The sequence below is a fragment of the Echeneis naucrates genome, chromosome 21 (assembly GCF_900963305.1).
Source record: "Echeneis naucrates chromosome 21, fEcheNa1.1, whole genome shotgun sequence".
NCBI lineage: Eukaryota > Metazoa > Chordata > Actinopteri > Carangiformes > Echeneidae > Echeneis > Echeneis naucrates.
The window spans coordinates 1892813-1909482 of NC_042531.1; the positions used below are offsets into that span (position 1 = coordinate 1892813).

Consider the following 16670-nt stretch of genomic DNA (forward strand, 5'->3'; position numbering starts at 1 on the left):
AGACACACAAACAAAATAAAGTTGCTAGAGGCAGCTTGAAACAACAAACAACTACGCCTGCATTTATTCATTCAGACAAATTTAGCCATCAGTTCAATTCTACTATTGCAGCATGAATCTACAATGAAAACACATTTTATTCTGTCCTCAGGTCATTTTTATTCAGTTTTAAATCAAATTGAACCAACTAACAGTATTAAAGCTAAAATTTGAATCCATATTGTTTAGCAGAGTGTATTAATTCCAAACTGCAGCTGAAGGCTACAGTTCCTTTTCAGTTCCTCGCTGTTTGTGTTATAAATTTAAGATTACATAACATTCAAGTCCGTATCTGTGACTTTGGTGCTCAGATACTGAAGGAGATGATGGAGGAGATCGACTTCGACCACGACGGGACGGTCACGCTGGAGGAATGGATCAGAGGAGGCCTCACCACCATCCCTTTACTGGTCCTGCTGGGCATGGACACGGTACATACTGGTTTCTTTGTGTGTGTGTTTTACACCATCTCTCATTTAGCAGCACTGTGTTTTTACTTTGTTGTTTCCTGCGATACAATGATTGCTGTGCACCGTTAGCATCAAGTGTTGTGGTGGTGCAGTTTTTCATTGAAGACAGAAAGCTCCTTTTCTTCGTTGGTGGAATCACGCTGGCTGGCTCTCACATGAGCTGACATGGCTCATTATTTTTAACTGAAATCTGACTTCTTATCAGAAAAACTTACATATTGCAAAAACAAAAGTTACTTAGAAATGTAAGTAAAATGAAATTTACTGCGAATAGAAAGAATACAGTTTGGTTTGGAATGCTAATCCCCATTGGAGCCATCCATCGTTTTTTAAATTCCTTTTGAGTGGAGGGTTTGGACACAAAGCTGTCCCCATTCAGAGTCTTTCCCTGTCTCTTCCCAGAATGTCCAGGAGGACGGGCAGCACGTTTGGCGTCTGAAGCACTTCAACAAACCAGCCTACTGCAACTACTGCCACACCATGCTGCTCGGAGTCCGCAAGCAGGGCCTCTGCTGCTCCAGTGAGTCCCTCCGGTGTCCTCCTCTGACTTCCTGTCATTGTCTCCTCTCATGTCCCCCCTCCTTTGTGATCTGGCCTGCTGTCTCAGAGTATCTCTGAGTCAGAGCTCAGTCATCGTTTAGGAAGCATTCACAATCCCAGAATATCAAGTAAATCACTGACTGTCCTGCAGGTTGTGGTGGACTCATCACCTGAAGTGAGCTGTAATGTGCTGAATTATTTATTTGCACTTATTAAGGCGAGAGGAGGCCGATACGGAGTGTAAAATGGCTTAACGCAACAAAATGAGGATGTGTCAGCTGTTGTTGAAGTTGCTTTGTGATGTGAAGCGTGTTGTTGTTGTTTTCCTTCAGTATGCAAGTACACGGTGCACGAACGCTGCGTGTCCAAAGACATCGCCGCCTGCATCAGCACCTACGCCAAGTCACGTAGACACACCAATGTGAGTACAAACAGGGTGCAGCCGCCATTCTGCACAAGCTAACACTGTGCTGCTAACATAGCCTGATGATGCTATCAAACTGCCAACACAAACTAATGATGCTAACAGACTGCTAACACAGCCTGATGATGCTAACAGACTGCTAGCACAGATTAATGATGCTCAGACTGCTAACACAGCCTGATGATGCTAACAGACTGCTAACACAGCCTGATGATGCTAACAGACTGCTAACACAGCCTGATGATGCCAACAGACTGCTAGCACAGATTGATGATGCTAACAGACTGCTAGCACAGACTCATGATGCTAAAAGACTGCTAGCACAGCCTGATGATGCTAACAGACTGCTAACACAGCCTGATTATGCTAACAGACTGCTAGCACAGACTGATGATGCTAACAGACTGCTAACACAGCCTGATGATGCTAACAGACTGCTAGCACAGACTAATGATGCTAACAGACTGCTAACACAGCCTGATGATGCTAACAGACTGCTAGCACAGACTGATGATGCTAACAGACTGCTAACACAGACTGATGATGCTAACAGACTGCTAACACAGCCTGATGTCTGGTGGTGCAGGAAACAGAAGCCTTAGCAGTGTCGGCCTGCTGAGCAGGTTCCTGTTGGTCCTCAGTCCAGTTTAACAAAGTCTGGAGGATCACGGGATGCAGACTGGGTTAATGCAGTTCATGTTCTGTGTACTTCAGGCAGTCTGGGATGATTTCTCCGGCTCACATCACATGCTGACTACAATCTGGGAGCTTTGTGCTTTTATTCGGCTCTGGGTCACTGTCACGCTGCTGTTTATTATTTAATCATCTGTTGATGAATGGGCTGATTTTACTAATCACTCACTCCTTTAAGTTCAGCATGAAGCACAAATATGAATCATTTCTTATTTCCAGTCTTAACGCATGCTGATGGCATCAATGTAAATGAGACTATTTAGACTAATTAATTGTGAAGAAAATAAAACCGCAGTGAAATCCTAAAAATGACTGTTAACTTCCATTAAAGCCATCTGCGTATTGTGTCCTATCAATCACCACAGCTTCATTTTTTTACTAGTGTTTGAATTTAAATTTCCTCAACTCCAAACGATGATTACGTCCAGTCTGAATGACTGATTGTAATGAGTAACACCAAATATTGAATCTGCCCTTCAGGCTATGCAGCATGTGTGGATGGAGGGAAACTCTCCGACGAAGTGCGACCGCTGTCACAGAAGCATCAAGTGTTACCAAGGCCTGACGGGCCTGCACTGTGTCTGGTGTCAGATCACTGTGAGTAGAAAACCAGTGTCAGTGGGTCAGTTTTGCAGGAGTATTATCATTATATTTACATAATCACTCTCATATTTTACTTGACATTGCTTTTCACATCCACTAGATGTCACTGATGACTTGCAGTTTGTTCAGCAGTGATCCGGCTGTCAGCCCACAAAGTCCTGCACACCTTGTCACAGAGGCAGAGACATAGTTTGATAATGATGCATTAGATGCTGTCAAACAGTCAGTGTATCATTTCAGACAAAATTTTAAGTAAAAAAAGCGTTTCATTCTGGTCATGTTCGATACGCTCGTCCACTCACAGATGGATGACGCCCACACTTCTTATGTTTCTGCCTCTCCTTCCTCTCTGCAGCTCCATAATAAATGTGCATCCAGTGTGAAGCCGGAGTGCGATGGAGGAGCTCTGAAGGACCACACTCTGCTGCCCTCTTACATCTGCCCCGTCGTCCTGGTGAGAACTCCTTACTCAAGACGACGCACATACAAATAAACAAAAAAGGCTCACTCACACCGCTGTGTTTGTCACCATTAGCTGCTTTAAAGAGATTCAAAGGTTTCTGCTCCAGAGAACTTTGAGTTTTTACTCTTGATGGGGCAAAAAGAAAAAGGGAAACATCAAGTGAAGGAAACCTGAAGCAGCGTTGGACACAAGTTCACCAACAGTAGACAGCCGCCTTGTGTTGCTGATTTGTTCCCTGACTACCAAATCAGTCCTGGTCTGAACGCCACAGTCTATGTGACCGATGTTCATCCCTTCATGGCTGCAGTTCTCTCCTGCAGGATACTGGTCCTCACAAACAACAGCAATAAGTCCTGTGGACTTCACGGGCCCCAGTACTCAGATCAGACCCATTGGAATCCTAAAATGTTTGTCACAGACAGAAGCAGGAGACTTCGGGAGCTGAAGAGTCCAATCCATCACTGTTCCTCTTTGTTTCCACAGGACCGTCAGTCTGTGGTGAAGCGTGGCGAGGGCGATTCGCCGCCCAGCACCAGCCCTGACGACGCCAATCAGACTTTCAAATTCTCCCCCGGCGACGGACAAGCGCTGCAGGTACGTCCGGCCTCCTTCCTCGGGGCTGACGACTTCACTGCAGAGGAGATGACTGACTCTCTTCTTACTTCCTGGTCTCCAGATCAGCCCCCTACCTGGGACCCATCCGCTCCTGGTCCTGGTCAATCCGAAGAGCGGAGGGAGGCAGGGGGAGCGGTGAGTTTAGCATCCAACATTCGATGGAGAATTTATGATTAGAAATGCACAAAAAAGTTGATCTCTTTCTTTGATATCTCTGTTTTCAGTTCAAACTTTTGGATTTAACCCTTAAACTTTAGATATTTCTTTTCATTTTGTTTTTTTGTTTTTTTTTACTTGGCATTACACAGTAGTCATCTTTTTTTGTTGTTTTGACATCCAATTTCCTTTTTTTGTTTCCTTTTTCTGTTTAACATTTAATTATAGTTGGATTAGTGTAAAGTAATACAACTTTCCCTTTTAATTAAAGCACTTCCTGTTCAAATTTAATTCTGGCTCGAACAATCTTCCAAACAAACAGATTAATCACAGATTTATTATTTATTATTTTTTTTTATGATTTTTGGGCACTTTGTTACCAGCTCTTTGTGTTTTCCTTTTATTCTTCCTTGTGTTTGATTAACTGAAGCCTTTTTCTGGCCCGACAACCAGAATCTTAGATCACATCGTTCATTAGTGGTCACCAATGGTAACAGATGCAGTGTCTTATGGGACATTGTCAGGAAATGATATCACCTTTTTATGAGACAGATTCTGCCATCAGCTCTTCACCTGCCTGCTGTCACGTTGAACGCTGTGGTACTGATGAGGAAGGTTTTTAGTGCTTAATAAATGTCATCTCTTCATTGTTGTATTTCTCCAAACCTCCCTGGCAACTGGGACCAATCGCATCCTGTCCCTCTGCCTCAGCCTGACACATCACCATAGCAACGTCCTCTTTATTACCATAAGAAAGGAAATTATCCTCTATTAATAGATATTACAAAAAACAAAACAAAAAAGAAAACATCTTGAACAGGAAACCAAAGGCCAGTGTTCTGCTGTATCTGTCGGCATGTAAACTGAATCTAGTTTCTTCAATTCATCAGGTGTAGCTGTATGATAGTCAATCACATATCGATGCTTCCCATCCTTTATGAAATATTTGTGATGAAGTAGAGTAAATGAAATACACCGACCAGGCTGCTATTGGGCCATCCAAGCATATTAAGAGGTAATTAAATTCCTTGCGTGAGACGAGCATGAGGATGATTGTCGAGGCTTCAGTGAGTGTTTTATGTAACTCTCACAAGGTTACAGGAAACTGCCGCTCGGACTCGCAACTTGCAAACACACTGACAGTTTGTGAGAGAAGAGAGAAACTTCTCATCTGAAACTCTTCCTTCTGCAATTCAGAAATTCAGAAAGTGCTGCAGCACTGTACGACAGATGATTTAATAAATGTTTCACATAAAACTGGCCCCTGAAAATCAGCCTGCTCACTGACATTTAGAAGATAAGCTGTAAGAAGAATTTATTTTTGAAAAGTTTATTCAAACATATGAAGATGGATCCGTCAAATTATCTTGGCAGGGTTTCTGTGTTGTAGACTTTTTGATTTTGAGCTGTCAGAGGCGAACGCTGACAGTTGTGAGGGAATCGTGGTGATTCTGTTGTCAGCCTCTGATGATGGTTCCGATCGAAGTCAATTCGAAACTTTGACGGCTGAAGACAGCCTGCAATTTAACAGCGTTACAAATTTAGTAGCATTCATCAGAAATTGTTCCGTTTCATATTGTTACTGTACGACTGCAGACTGCAGCTACAAACCCCTCATGTCTCTGACAGTGACTGCAGAGGTGAAAGTGTGAAACAGTCCACCTTTATTTAAAGAGAGGGAATGATTTAAGCTTAGGCAGAGGGGTTGGTGGGGGTGGGGGGCCAGGAAGACCAGGCAAAAAGACAAGTGCAAAAACACGCAGGAGGTCAAAACCTGGCAGCCAAAGGCAAGTACACACACACAACAAAAAGCCTGACACCGCACAACAGACAAAGTGCACTGGTGTATGGTAAAAAGTGGGTGGGGTCAGGTGACTTGGCTAAAGTTACTTAGGCTTGATGAGATTATCTGAACTGAAACGCTAAAATCTGACTCGGCTGGTGTTTGTTTTGTAAACCTTAAGTGACAAATTAACCTGAAACATTTGATTCTGATGTCGGCCCGTCATCAAATGTCTGTCTCCTTGCAGGGTGCTGAGGAAGTTCAGGTACCTTCTAAACCCCCGGCAGGTGTACAGTCTGGACCAGGGGGGGCCGATGGTCGGGTGAGTCCCATCAGGGTCTTTCTGCACATTAGTGAAGGACTCAATGCTTTAAAGAGTAAAACCAGCAAAGATAATACTAATGACAACTAATGACAGGGTGTGAAGAACCAAATAGAATAAAAGAGAGCTGTTTGGAGGAGGATAAAAGCAGAAATGAAATTAATATAAATGTTAATAAACAATAATAAAAGAAAGAAGCAACCACAGTCTGAAAGTGGACTAAAATCATTCAGAGCTTTGGACACAGTTAAAAGGAGCTTTAAATCACAAAAATATCCAAACTTTTATACAGCAAATATCAACGATATGAACCATGACCTTCATCTGGACAGGATTTATTGCCTGACTTGAGTTTTGTTTCACGTCCTGATGAAACATTTATCTCGTCTTGTTGGGGCTTTTGAAAACTTTTGGGTCTTTAGCGTGAAGATGGAGGTTGTTATTGGAAACCTCATCTTTCACTGGATTAACTATTGAGTTAAAGAGCCGGACGCAAAGAAATAAAATGAAAAGCAGACGGGCTCTAAATTTATTTTACGTCAGCCTGAAGCTGCAACAGGACAAGACGGCGGGTACAAAGCTGAGGTGCAGTTTGTGGTGGTTGTATCAGTGCAGCTAAACCAGCTCTCCCCTGCGGTGGAGGTCAGTGAAGGGGAGCTGGGTGAGCATTTGATCCCTGAACACACACACACACACACACGCACACACACACACGTACTGTATATATGCGTCAGAGCTGAGCACAGCTTGTACATTAAAAATGAATGCTGCTGCGTTTCGTGTCCATTCACAGAGCGACTAAAAGAAAAATCTCCCTACGCAGCACAAGCGGCTTAAATGCTTCACCTTGAAGGTGAAGCTCTCCCTCCCCCACGTCCTCCCCCCTCCCTTGTCTCTCAGTTCAGGCAAACAGAGCTGCTGCCCTCGAGAACACATTGTAGGAAAAACGACCCAATGACGCACTCGGGTCTTTGGGGGATGAAGCTGTACATGAAACAACCACAAAGGTTGTTAACTCTGATGTGGCGTTGGACTCAGTGCTGTGATGTGACACTCTGCCGTGTAGCTTTTGGCTAAATCATCCTGAAACTTAGTTAACTCATTAGAACCACATTAAGGCTGTTTGGTTTCTCCTCTCATGTGTTTGGGTCGTTCTCCAGCTGATCTGAAGTTTCTGTCTTTATCTGATCAGGAGTTCAGCTCTAAACAGCAGACTGTCTTTATTCTGTCAACACAGAACTGATCCAGAGACTCTGAATGAGACGCTCTGATTGGCTGTGACATCACCCACCAGAGCCAATAGGAGCGTCTGAGGTAGAGACGTGACTCTAGACGTCACTATCAAAGATGGAGGATGAGAATGGACGGATAAACGCACAGAAGGAGTCAGAGAGTAAGACTGAGCCAGAGCTGGACTACCTTCGATCATACATTCATTACAGGCAGGTGATGTTCCCTTCTTGGCATCTCTGCCTGGCGCACCTCCGCCGGCGCCCTTTTGCCAGCTGCAGGGTCAGCCGGGAGCCGGGCCTCGCTGATGTTTTGCCCCTTTAATCCTGGAACATCTCAGGGTGGTGGAGCAGCCCGCTGCTCCCCTACAGCTTGTCCTTCCTGCGAAGCCAGAGCCAGAAGCTCCTCTTCTGCCTCTGATGACTGAAGAGGCGCTGAGTAGACGTTTTTCGAACATGCCGCGAGCTGCCATGTCTTGATGAGGGGAGACCAGAGCAGGGAGGTCAGCCGCAGCTCCAGGAGTCATGAAACACCACACCACTTGATTTCTCTTCGGTGGGCTTAAAATGGTTAACTAAGTTTTTGCTCAGTGAAATGACACTGCTGGGACAATAAGATGTCTCAGCGTTGTGTCATGATTGGGGCTGACCTGACAGTAATTATGTTCTTGTTCATTATTTGCTGTGGTTACACCGGAGTAATTCTGCTCTACAGTGAATACAAAACACACACACTCTCACGCGGGGCTGACTGTGTCACTTTGGGGGTTAACCTGCTCTCAGCTGGGCTCGCCACAACTGTTACCGTTGGTTCCCATGGCAACAGGCTCAGCTTTGAAGTGACAAGCAGCTCCGTCGCTTACACATCCGAGTTGCACTTACGGCTTTCAGCTCGTCCATTAAACCAGCACCATCCTGAGCTTGTCCTCATTTCACAAAGTGGGATATGAAGGCTTGATGAAAATACAGAAACACTAAAACAACTTTGATTTGATGGGATTTAATCACATGATTTAATCTAAATATGAAGAATGTGAAAGAAACCAAATAATGAAAGAAGAAAATGATCACACACACACACACTGAAGATAAAACCAGGACATAAATATTCAGCTTTATTCAATAAAATGGCTCAATAACATCCTGATTCATGTTGTACTGAAGACTGAAGAGTCAGACTCATCAGGAAAAGATTTACTGAGCTAATAAAGAAGCATATATTCAACATGACATCAGGAAAGACACCTTCTAACTTTCTGCTTCATAGTGTTAAATTGGGGGGGGGGTTAGTGTGCAGCACCAGGTGGTCAGGGTGAACGGGGGTGGACGTCCTGGAAGCAGCTGTCTCGTGACGAGGACAGATGAAAGCTCCCGTCCACACCTTTGTCCCAACGCACATTAAAAGTCCCTTTGAAGGACGTTGCACTCTGTGACTGTGGCGAGAGCACAGCTGGGGGGGGGCACGCATTGATTAACGCCCCCCTTCTCTCTCTCCCTCTCTCCTCACAGTCTCAACTTCTTCCACGACGTCTCTGATTTCCGGGTGCTGGCTTGTGGAGGTGACGGCACTGTGGGCTGGATCCTGGACTGTATAGGTACGATGTGTGAGAACTACAGTGGCCCTGAGAGCTTAAAAAACTGGATTATCATGTAATTTAATCCATCCAGATCTTCTAAAGCCACAAATCATTAAACCACATAATGAAATGTTTTTATTTCTGTTGTGTTATGAATTTGCACACTGAGATTTTATAACTTGTATTTTATAAAGTTCCTCTGCTGCGATAGCGCTTTAGTATAACTGCTGAAATCTGGGAGTGCTGCTGTCTTTTGTAAAATAGATAAATAAATAAACTATGAGCAGTCAGCAGACCAGACAGGTTGTAAACAATCTCAGTGTTGGCCAAATTATTTAGCAGATGTACTGAATGAATGGAAATGAGGTGAAGTTACATTCACATTGCGTCAGTGAATTACTAACCTCCAAAAACACAGCGAGGAGGTTTTATCATTCAAATTGAATGAACCTAGTGTGACTTTATTGTGTTAAACATAGTCTTATTTGTCCAACATCAATGGCAAATTTAAGGAAACTGGCATTGGAATCTTTGGAATTGGAAGTAAACAAGAAAATTCTCCATCTACTGTCAACATCAGTTTATCTTGGCTATCACACTTCCTGTGAAATGAGGAATTATTCCCAACTTTCTTCCTCACTAAATTCCTTTTTTTCTCGCCATGTTCCCAGATGCGTCAAAAATAAAACGTGACTTTTCCGGTTGTTTGAAAGTCTGCTGTACCAACCTGTGTTGTCTCTCAGATAAAGCCAACTTCTCCAGACGCCCCCCTCCGGTGGCCGTCCTCCCCCTGGGCACCGGGAACGACCTGGCACGATGTCTCCGCTGGGGAGGAGGTGAGACCAAAGGCAGCGTTACCTGACAGAGTGGGGACGTTTTAGTGTGGGCATTTTAGTAAAGTGGGGACATTTGGGCCAGCCTTCACTTTTTAAAGGCACGTGATGTTTGAGGATTGAGGGACTCGGGACAATAACGGGATTCAAAGCGCCGTTTGTGGCCTCGTTTGTTTGGGAAATAAGAAACGAGGGAACAACGAGAACTCTGACGTGTCAAATTAAAATCTGTTAATATGCAAAGTGCTGCTGCTGTAACTCCTCTGCCAGCCTGTCCAGGGAACTCTGGGACTTTTTGTTGGATAGATCATCCTTCCCGGAAAGAAACGCTGAGGTGGAGGAGCCGTTTAGTGTTATGAATATTAACTTTGGCAGCAAGGTAGATCTGCGTTGGGAAAATGAAGTACATTTTTAGCCGAGCTCGTCTCGCAGCCTCCGGGGATGACGCTCTCGGCCAGGTGGTCGATCCACCAACTCAGGTCTCATTTCGATTCACCTGCCAGTCATCATGATTTCCTACTTCCTGTCACATCCTGTTTTCTTCAGCCAGTAATATTCAGTTTACTGTCACAACAGCCGGAGCCGTTAAAGGAATCGTTAAACGCAGTAATCAACTATTAAAACAGAAATATGAGAAGCGGTATTAAACAGATTATGTGGATGGTAGACGGAGGACAAAGCACAGCGTCACAAACCTGCAGGCATCTCTGCAGACTCAGATCACAGAAAAACTGAAGTATCATCTGAAGGCCGACCTGTTTCAGTCTGAATGAACCACTCAGGCTGAACTCTGCTGAAGGAGTCGGTGAGAAATTAACTCAACAGTTCCTCACTTTTTTACGAGAAGGAAATCGTTCCCCGTGTAATTACTGTAATATCTTAAGGCCACCAGTATGTCAGAAAAAATAAAGCTGGCACATTTCCCAGACGAGCCTCATTAATGCCTCACACCCTCCTGACCCCCCCGGGGTTTTTAAGATGTCAGGCTGGAGCTGGATGTCAAAGGACTCCCTGTGGTGCTGTCCTTTTGTAGTCCAGCAAGGAAATGTATATTATCTGCCTCATTCCTGATCCGACTTCGAACTTTTTGATTGATTATTGGAAAACAGATAAAGTTATTCCTCTCTGGCCAAATGTAAACAGACATAATTCTTTGAAGGTTTCCAAATCGTGTCCCCACGCGTGCTCATATCTGTCGGTCTTCTCCGGCAGGCTACGAGGGCGGCAGCTTGGTGAAGTTCCTCCGGGACATCGAACACAGTACAGAGGTGGTGCTTGACCGCTGGAACATAGACATCATCCCTGATGACAAAGAGGAGAAGGGAGACCCCGTCCCCTACAGCATCGTCAACAACTACTTCTCCATCGGCGTGGTAAGGACACCGATGTTTATTTTCTTTACATACCTAGAATTAAAGCTGCAACTTAAAGCCAAACTTCCCACAGAACAAAAATTAAGCCAAGATATCGCAGAAATGAGCACTGCCATCTCGTTCTGGCTTGGTCCTGTACTTGAAACTAGAGACTGAGACTATAAATGCTTACTGAGGAGGGACATTTTCCCATAGACTTCAATACCTGACCTCTGATGGTCGACTGCAGGTTCTAGACTGCCGTGAGTTTTCCGACTCACTCTTTCAAACAGTGAACACACCTGAGCATTTTAAAACGGATCCCCAAGCGTACCGTCCCAGACGCCATCAGATATGTTGGTTGTTCGACACTTCACACTAATTGCCGGTTGTTTATATCACACATAAGCCCCCTAATTGTCTGATTGAGACACAGCTGTTACAATAACAGCAGGGGGACACAGATTATCAGCTCTGTGCGGACACGAGCAATTAGCAGATTCATCAGTGAATTTCTGCTCCCTCTCGGGCAGGTTTCTTTAATTGGAGGGAAGAAACATGTTGCCAAGGTTCCAGTTGCCTAGCAACCCTCCTCCCCCCTCCCTCTTTTTCTTGTTTTTGTTTATTTTTTTATTTTTTATCTTGTCCGGACGGAGATGGCGGTAGAAAGGCTCGGGGACATTTAAACAGAGGTGAAAGACAAACAAACAAGGCTTCGCTGGAGTTATCACATTGGAGACTTTAAATCGGCAGCAGGGAGGGATTCACACATTTACCAGACACACCGGGCTGAATCTAAAGCGCAGCCATTCCTGTTCATTTAAAAGAACCTCCTATAAATAGCTGGTGTCCAACTCTTTTGCTCAACGACATCGTACCTGATGGGGTAATGAGACTCGCACAGTGAACGTTGTGGTCGAAACCAGACGGGTAAACTTGGTGTGTTGCCAGACTTTGAGCTGAGTCATCACTCATACCAGCTAAAGCAGCAGCCATCTGCTGTTTTTATATTTTCTCCTTAAACATTCACGCACGATTAAGCTCATTACATGTACGGTACACATGAATATAAATAAACAGACGAGCAGAGACATATGTGAGCAGGTCCGACGTTAGAGGAGGGTTTTATTAGACAACTGAAATCTGCTGACATGTCAGCGCGCACACAAATCTGTGTGTCACTGCTTCATGTTTATTCTTCTTCTTTTTTTTTTTTTAATCAAAGCTCCAACACAAAAACTCAGTCAGTGTTTGATTTTTATTATTTAATCACTTTGGTGTCCAGAAGTTTGAAGTTTGATATTATCCACTCGCCTGCCTGGTCAGTGTCGGTCAACAGAGCAGTTCTGCTCCTGCATGAATTTATCACACAGATCTTTTTATTTCCTCCTGAACCATTTCATGTGATGAATTACAATTTATTAGAACTTTCACTTTTATTGACTTTTATGTCCTGATCAATCAGAGGAACCAGCACGTTTGTTTTTGGTGCTGATTGTTGTTAGTAAGATGAATGTTTCTCCCCCAGCTGATCATTTCTGTGCTCACAGAGAGTAAGAGGGTCAATAAAAATGATGAAAAAGTAAAAGGTAAACCTTAAAGTCACTAACCCCAACTTTCTTATTTGAGAAACTAATGAGACTTAATGTGACTTTTTCTTCCGCTCTCACCCTCCAAACAACAAAAGTCCACTACTTTTGGTCTTATTTATTCACCATACGTGGTGAACGCTCTGTGGGAGAGTGTGACCATTAATCTGAACCTGGAGCACCATTTCCCGCGTTAAGGTAAAGGTTGTGTGTTTTCTCCACCCCCCTGCTCGCGGCTCGGCTCTGTAAATAAAGCGACAGATCTCCGTGTCTCCAGGAGCCGCGGTGACAGATGGCCGAGGATCTGGACGCACACGACACCTGAGCAAACCAACCTCTGACTCACAGCCCGCCGTGTCGCCATTAGTAACCCTCCCAAACCCCGCTTCACGTATAACCATACAGGGTCTGCACTTCCTGCCGCCCTGATCGCAGGCCGAGGCTCGCTCGAGGAGGGGAGGGGAAGGGACGGTTGCTATAGCGACGGGAGGCTGGCAAGGCTGAATCGGAGAGCTTCCACAGTCATCTGTCCTTTATCTCGCTGACTTAATTGTGGATGACATGGCGTGGGCCATGTGGTTGGCTCGGGCCGAGGCACTCAGAGCTGTAAACCAGAAGGTGCATCATGTGATCTCTGTTTCAATCTGTGTCTTAGTTTTAAATGATGTAAGGCTTTTTTTTTTTTTTTTTTTTTTTTTTTAAAACCTCCGCGGGCAAACATTACATTTTATTCCTTCTTTGCTTTTTGTGTGTGTGCATTGTTGTTTGAGGAACAGCGTTGAAGTGAAGTTGTGTGCTGGGTTTGTGCTGTTGGCAGCGGCGGCTGGCTGTGTGAAGGTGGGCTCGCTGTGGGGGCTGGCAGCAGAAAAGATAGCAATAAGAATATGTGTGAAGGCTCTGCCTCCTGTTTCAGCTTCATGCGGCTCCATATAAATCTGTACTGTTGCATTTAATAGCCCCATCAGTCACGGCACAGATATTTCCTGGTAGGTATAAAAATCACGTTCAGCTCTGAAAGTCTTTAGTGGTTCGAGCTGGAGTTGTGTTGTTTTCTCTCCTCAAACTGGAGAATGAGATTGTGTGTGAAAATGATCGACGTCAGTTCAGATCTGGATCTGACTCCTTCTGTGTGTTTATCCGTCCGTTCTCATCCTCCATCTTTGATAGTTACCTCTAGAGTCACGTCTCTACATCGGACGCTCCTATTGGCTGTGGTGGGTGATGTGACTGCTCCAAAGAATGAGCAGAACTCCTGATCAGATAAAGACAGAAGCTTCAGATCAGCTTGAGAACGACCCAAACACATGAGAGGAACTTTCTGTATTCGACTTTTCTGTGGTTGTTCTGGTTCACAGAGTTTTTAAGGTAGAGCTATTTCCCAGATTCTGGAGAAGACAGTCTCTGCTGAGCCACATATGAGACTGAAGTTGCTCTGATTCTGAACGTGTGGAGATTTGGCAAATGATGACTGAAAAAGAGCTCTAATGTAGCTCTGAAAGGGTTAAATATACAAAAATCCTTTCGCTCATAAATAATTTCAGCAGATTAAAGCGCCTGTGTCCGCGTCGGGATTGAGATCGGCTGCCGAAGTGCATCCACTTGACCTGCAGCCTGGAAAGAATCCCGTGAGAGGAATCTGAGAGGAGGAAATCACACCATGTCAGCAGCCATTACAGATGCCGCCTCATGTTGCAGCGTTGTGTGTGTGTGTGTGTGTGTGTGTGTGTGTGTCCTGGTGTTAATGGCCAATTCCTAATGCGTGCCACAATCCCTGACTTTGCCTTCAGCCATCAGGGTGTTCAGTGTCCTCTGCCTCTTCTGATGGACATATAAGTCTCTAGCTGCGTCTCTCACCTGATTTGCAGTGCGGTTCTGGAACTTTCAGTCAATCCGCATCATCTCCTCCTCCTGCCGCCTGTCGTGTCACCCTGTTTGGATGCACAAATTGCTGTTTGTCTGCTTGTCGTTGGCTTAAAGGTTGACGGGGGAAGTTCGCTCTTAACCTTGAAAAAACAGATTCCACAGGGACTAACTCCACCGGCGGAGGAGGACAGCGTGATACAGCCAGACGCTCCACAACGGCCGCCGAACTGTTTGTTGTTGTTGTTTTTTTTAAACTCATGAATTAGTTTTAATTGAGCCAATGAAGTCGTTGATAAACACACAACGTAAGCCGGACAGCCTAACAGGATGTTGTTTTGGTGACATCATCATTTAAATACAGAGGACAGTAAAGATGCCACACATGATCCCTGATGGTGTTTATACGGGTCGTTAAAGCGCTGAAACAAAGGCCAGAAAAGTGTGCATACAAAGCGTGTGTGTGTGTGTGTGTGTGTGTGTGTGTTTGAGGGAGATGGAGTAGGGCTGGCACACACTGAAGGTCAGGGGAAGTATCAGTGACAGGAAGTCAGCGTCTGCCAGGTTCAGACCAGGTTACTGCAGTAATGAATGACCGTGCTGAGTGACACCTGGCTGGTCTTAAAGACGGGAGGAACACACACACACTCACACACACGCACGCACACACACACACACTCACACACATGCACACACACACACACACACACGATGAAGCTACGAATCCCCTCTAAACTCATCCAACGTTGAAAACATCTTCAGATCTGAATGAGACTTTATCTCCTCACTCATCAATCAGCTTCACACACTGCTAAATCCTGATTGGTCGACGGATTCAGATGACATCATATCTTTTTAAGGAGCGACCTGTTTCCTCCAAATCGTTCAGAGAAACACAATGTTGTGTTCTGTTGTTGTCATGTTTGCATTATGTTTAGTGGACGTTTTAATAATGATGGCGGGGGTGGAGGTCAGATTGTATTGAATTCTATTGGAAAATGTCCCTACTTCTGCGACTGATGAGTTCCCGGTCTCAGTCTGCACTAAAACCTCTGGCCTGCGTTGGCTTCTCGCTCCGTCTCTAACTCTTGGCAGACATCAGCGTGGCGTAAACGCAGCAACGGTAACAAGAATGCGAAAGCAGCTAACAATGGTGTAACAACGTTGTGTTGATTGGATTGAAATTAAAAATGTGTTTAGCCGGTCTGGCGTCACACGTGCCGCTCCGAGTGTCTCAGCGTAACAGCATCCAGGCTGACTGTGACATTTCTCTTTGACATTAATGCAAACCAAGCAGTCACCAGAGGCCAGTGAAACACAATAAGGGTGAACTGACAACCCGCCTCTCCATCAGGTCCCTGTGGGTCCCACTGAGGTGACATTTTCCAGCTAGGTTTTTTTTTTGTTGTTGTTGTTGTTTTTTTGTCTCTTTCTTTTTACCCCCCCACCTTCCTCTTTTTCCACATCAGCTGTCCGACTGCACCTCCTCTCGCCTCCACCCACTGTGTTCGAAACTTCAAATGGCAAGATCAAAACAACCTTCATCAGGCAGGCGACTACGGGCGGCGGCAAAATGTCACATATTGTTACCGCCAGATTTTTAAAGGGGGGACAGAAAAGTGGAGCTGGTCAGTGATTGCCCGTGGACAGGGACATAAAACAAGCCCATCATGTTTTGGAAAACCTTTGCGGGGCCATCGTTGTGTACTCAAGTCCAATCCAATCCACCAAAATCAGAACACACAACTCCCCGAGTGACTACAGATCCTCAGCAGCTTGGAAATAACACTGAACTGCCCTGTTTCCTGCACGTCTGCCATCAGTCACCTCGCCATGAGAAGCCCGGTTCTGTGCAGAGGATCTGCTCGCTTCGCCGCCCCCCCGGCCCCGGTATCAAATTCTCAGCCGGTTAAAGCAGCAGATGCAGCTCTATTTTAAGGTCTGATATTTGCCGATGGTGTTGGGGGGCAGGAGGGGGAGGGGTGAGATCTCGGCACAAGGTTGAGGAGGTGCAGCACCGCTGGATGCTTGGCGGGGAGTGACAGGTGAGAATGCGTCTAGTTGCACCTGTCCAGCTGCCTTATCACGGCCTTCCGCTCGCTGAGAAAACCCACCTGCACGG

At 45.2% G+C, this 16670-nt stretch overlaps 1 protein-coding gene across 3 annotated transcripts in view; it reads left to right on the plus strand.

Annotated features, from left to right (window-relative positions):
* Nucleotides 1–16670, plus strand: part of dgkg (diacylglycerol kinase, gamma) — a 62352-nt gene that overhangs the window by 20977 nt on the left and 24705 nt on the right. For all 3 annotated transcript variants that reach the window (XM_029530280.1, XM_029530281.1, XM_029530282.1), the window contains 11 exons: nt 351–470; nt 912–1029; nt 1382–1470; nt 2647–2763; nt 3125–3223; nt 3716–3826; nt 3909–3982; nt 6034–6108; nt 8847–8932; nt 9658–9750; nt 10960–11120. In XM_029530280.1, coding sequence (XP_029386140.1) covers nt 351–470; nt 912–1029; nt 1382–1470; nt 2647–2763; nt 3125–3223; nt 3716–3826; nt 3909–3982; nt 6034–6108; nt 8847–8932; nt 9658–9750; nt 10960–11120 — 1143 coding nt within the window. The remainder of the gene's footprint in view (nt 1–350; nt 471–911; nt 1030–1381; nt 1471–2646; nt 2764–3124; nt 3224–3715; nt 3827–3908; nt 3983–6033; nt 6109–8846; nt 8933–9657; nt 9751–10959; nt 11121–16670) is intronic.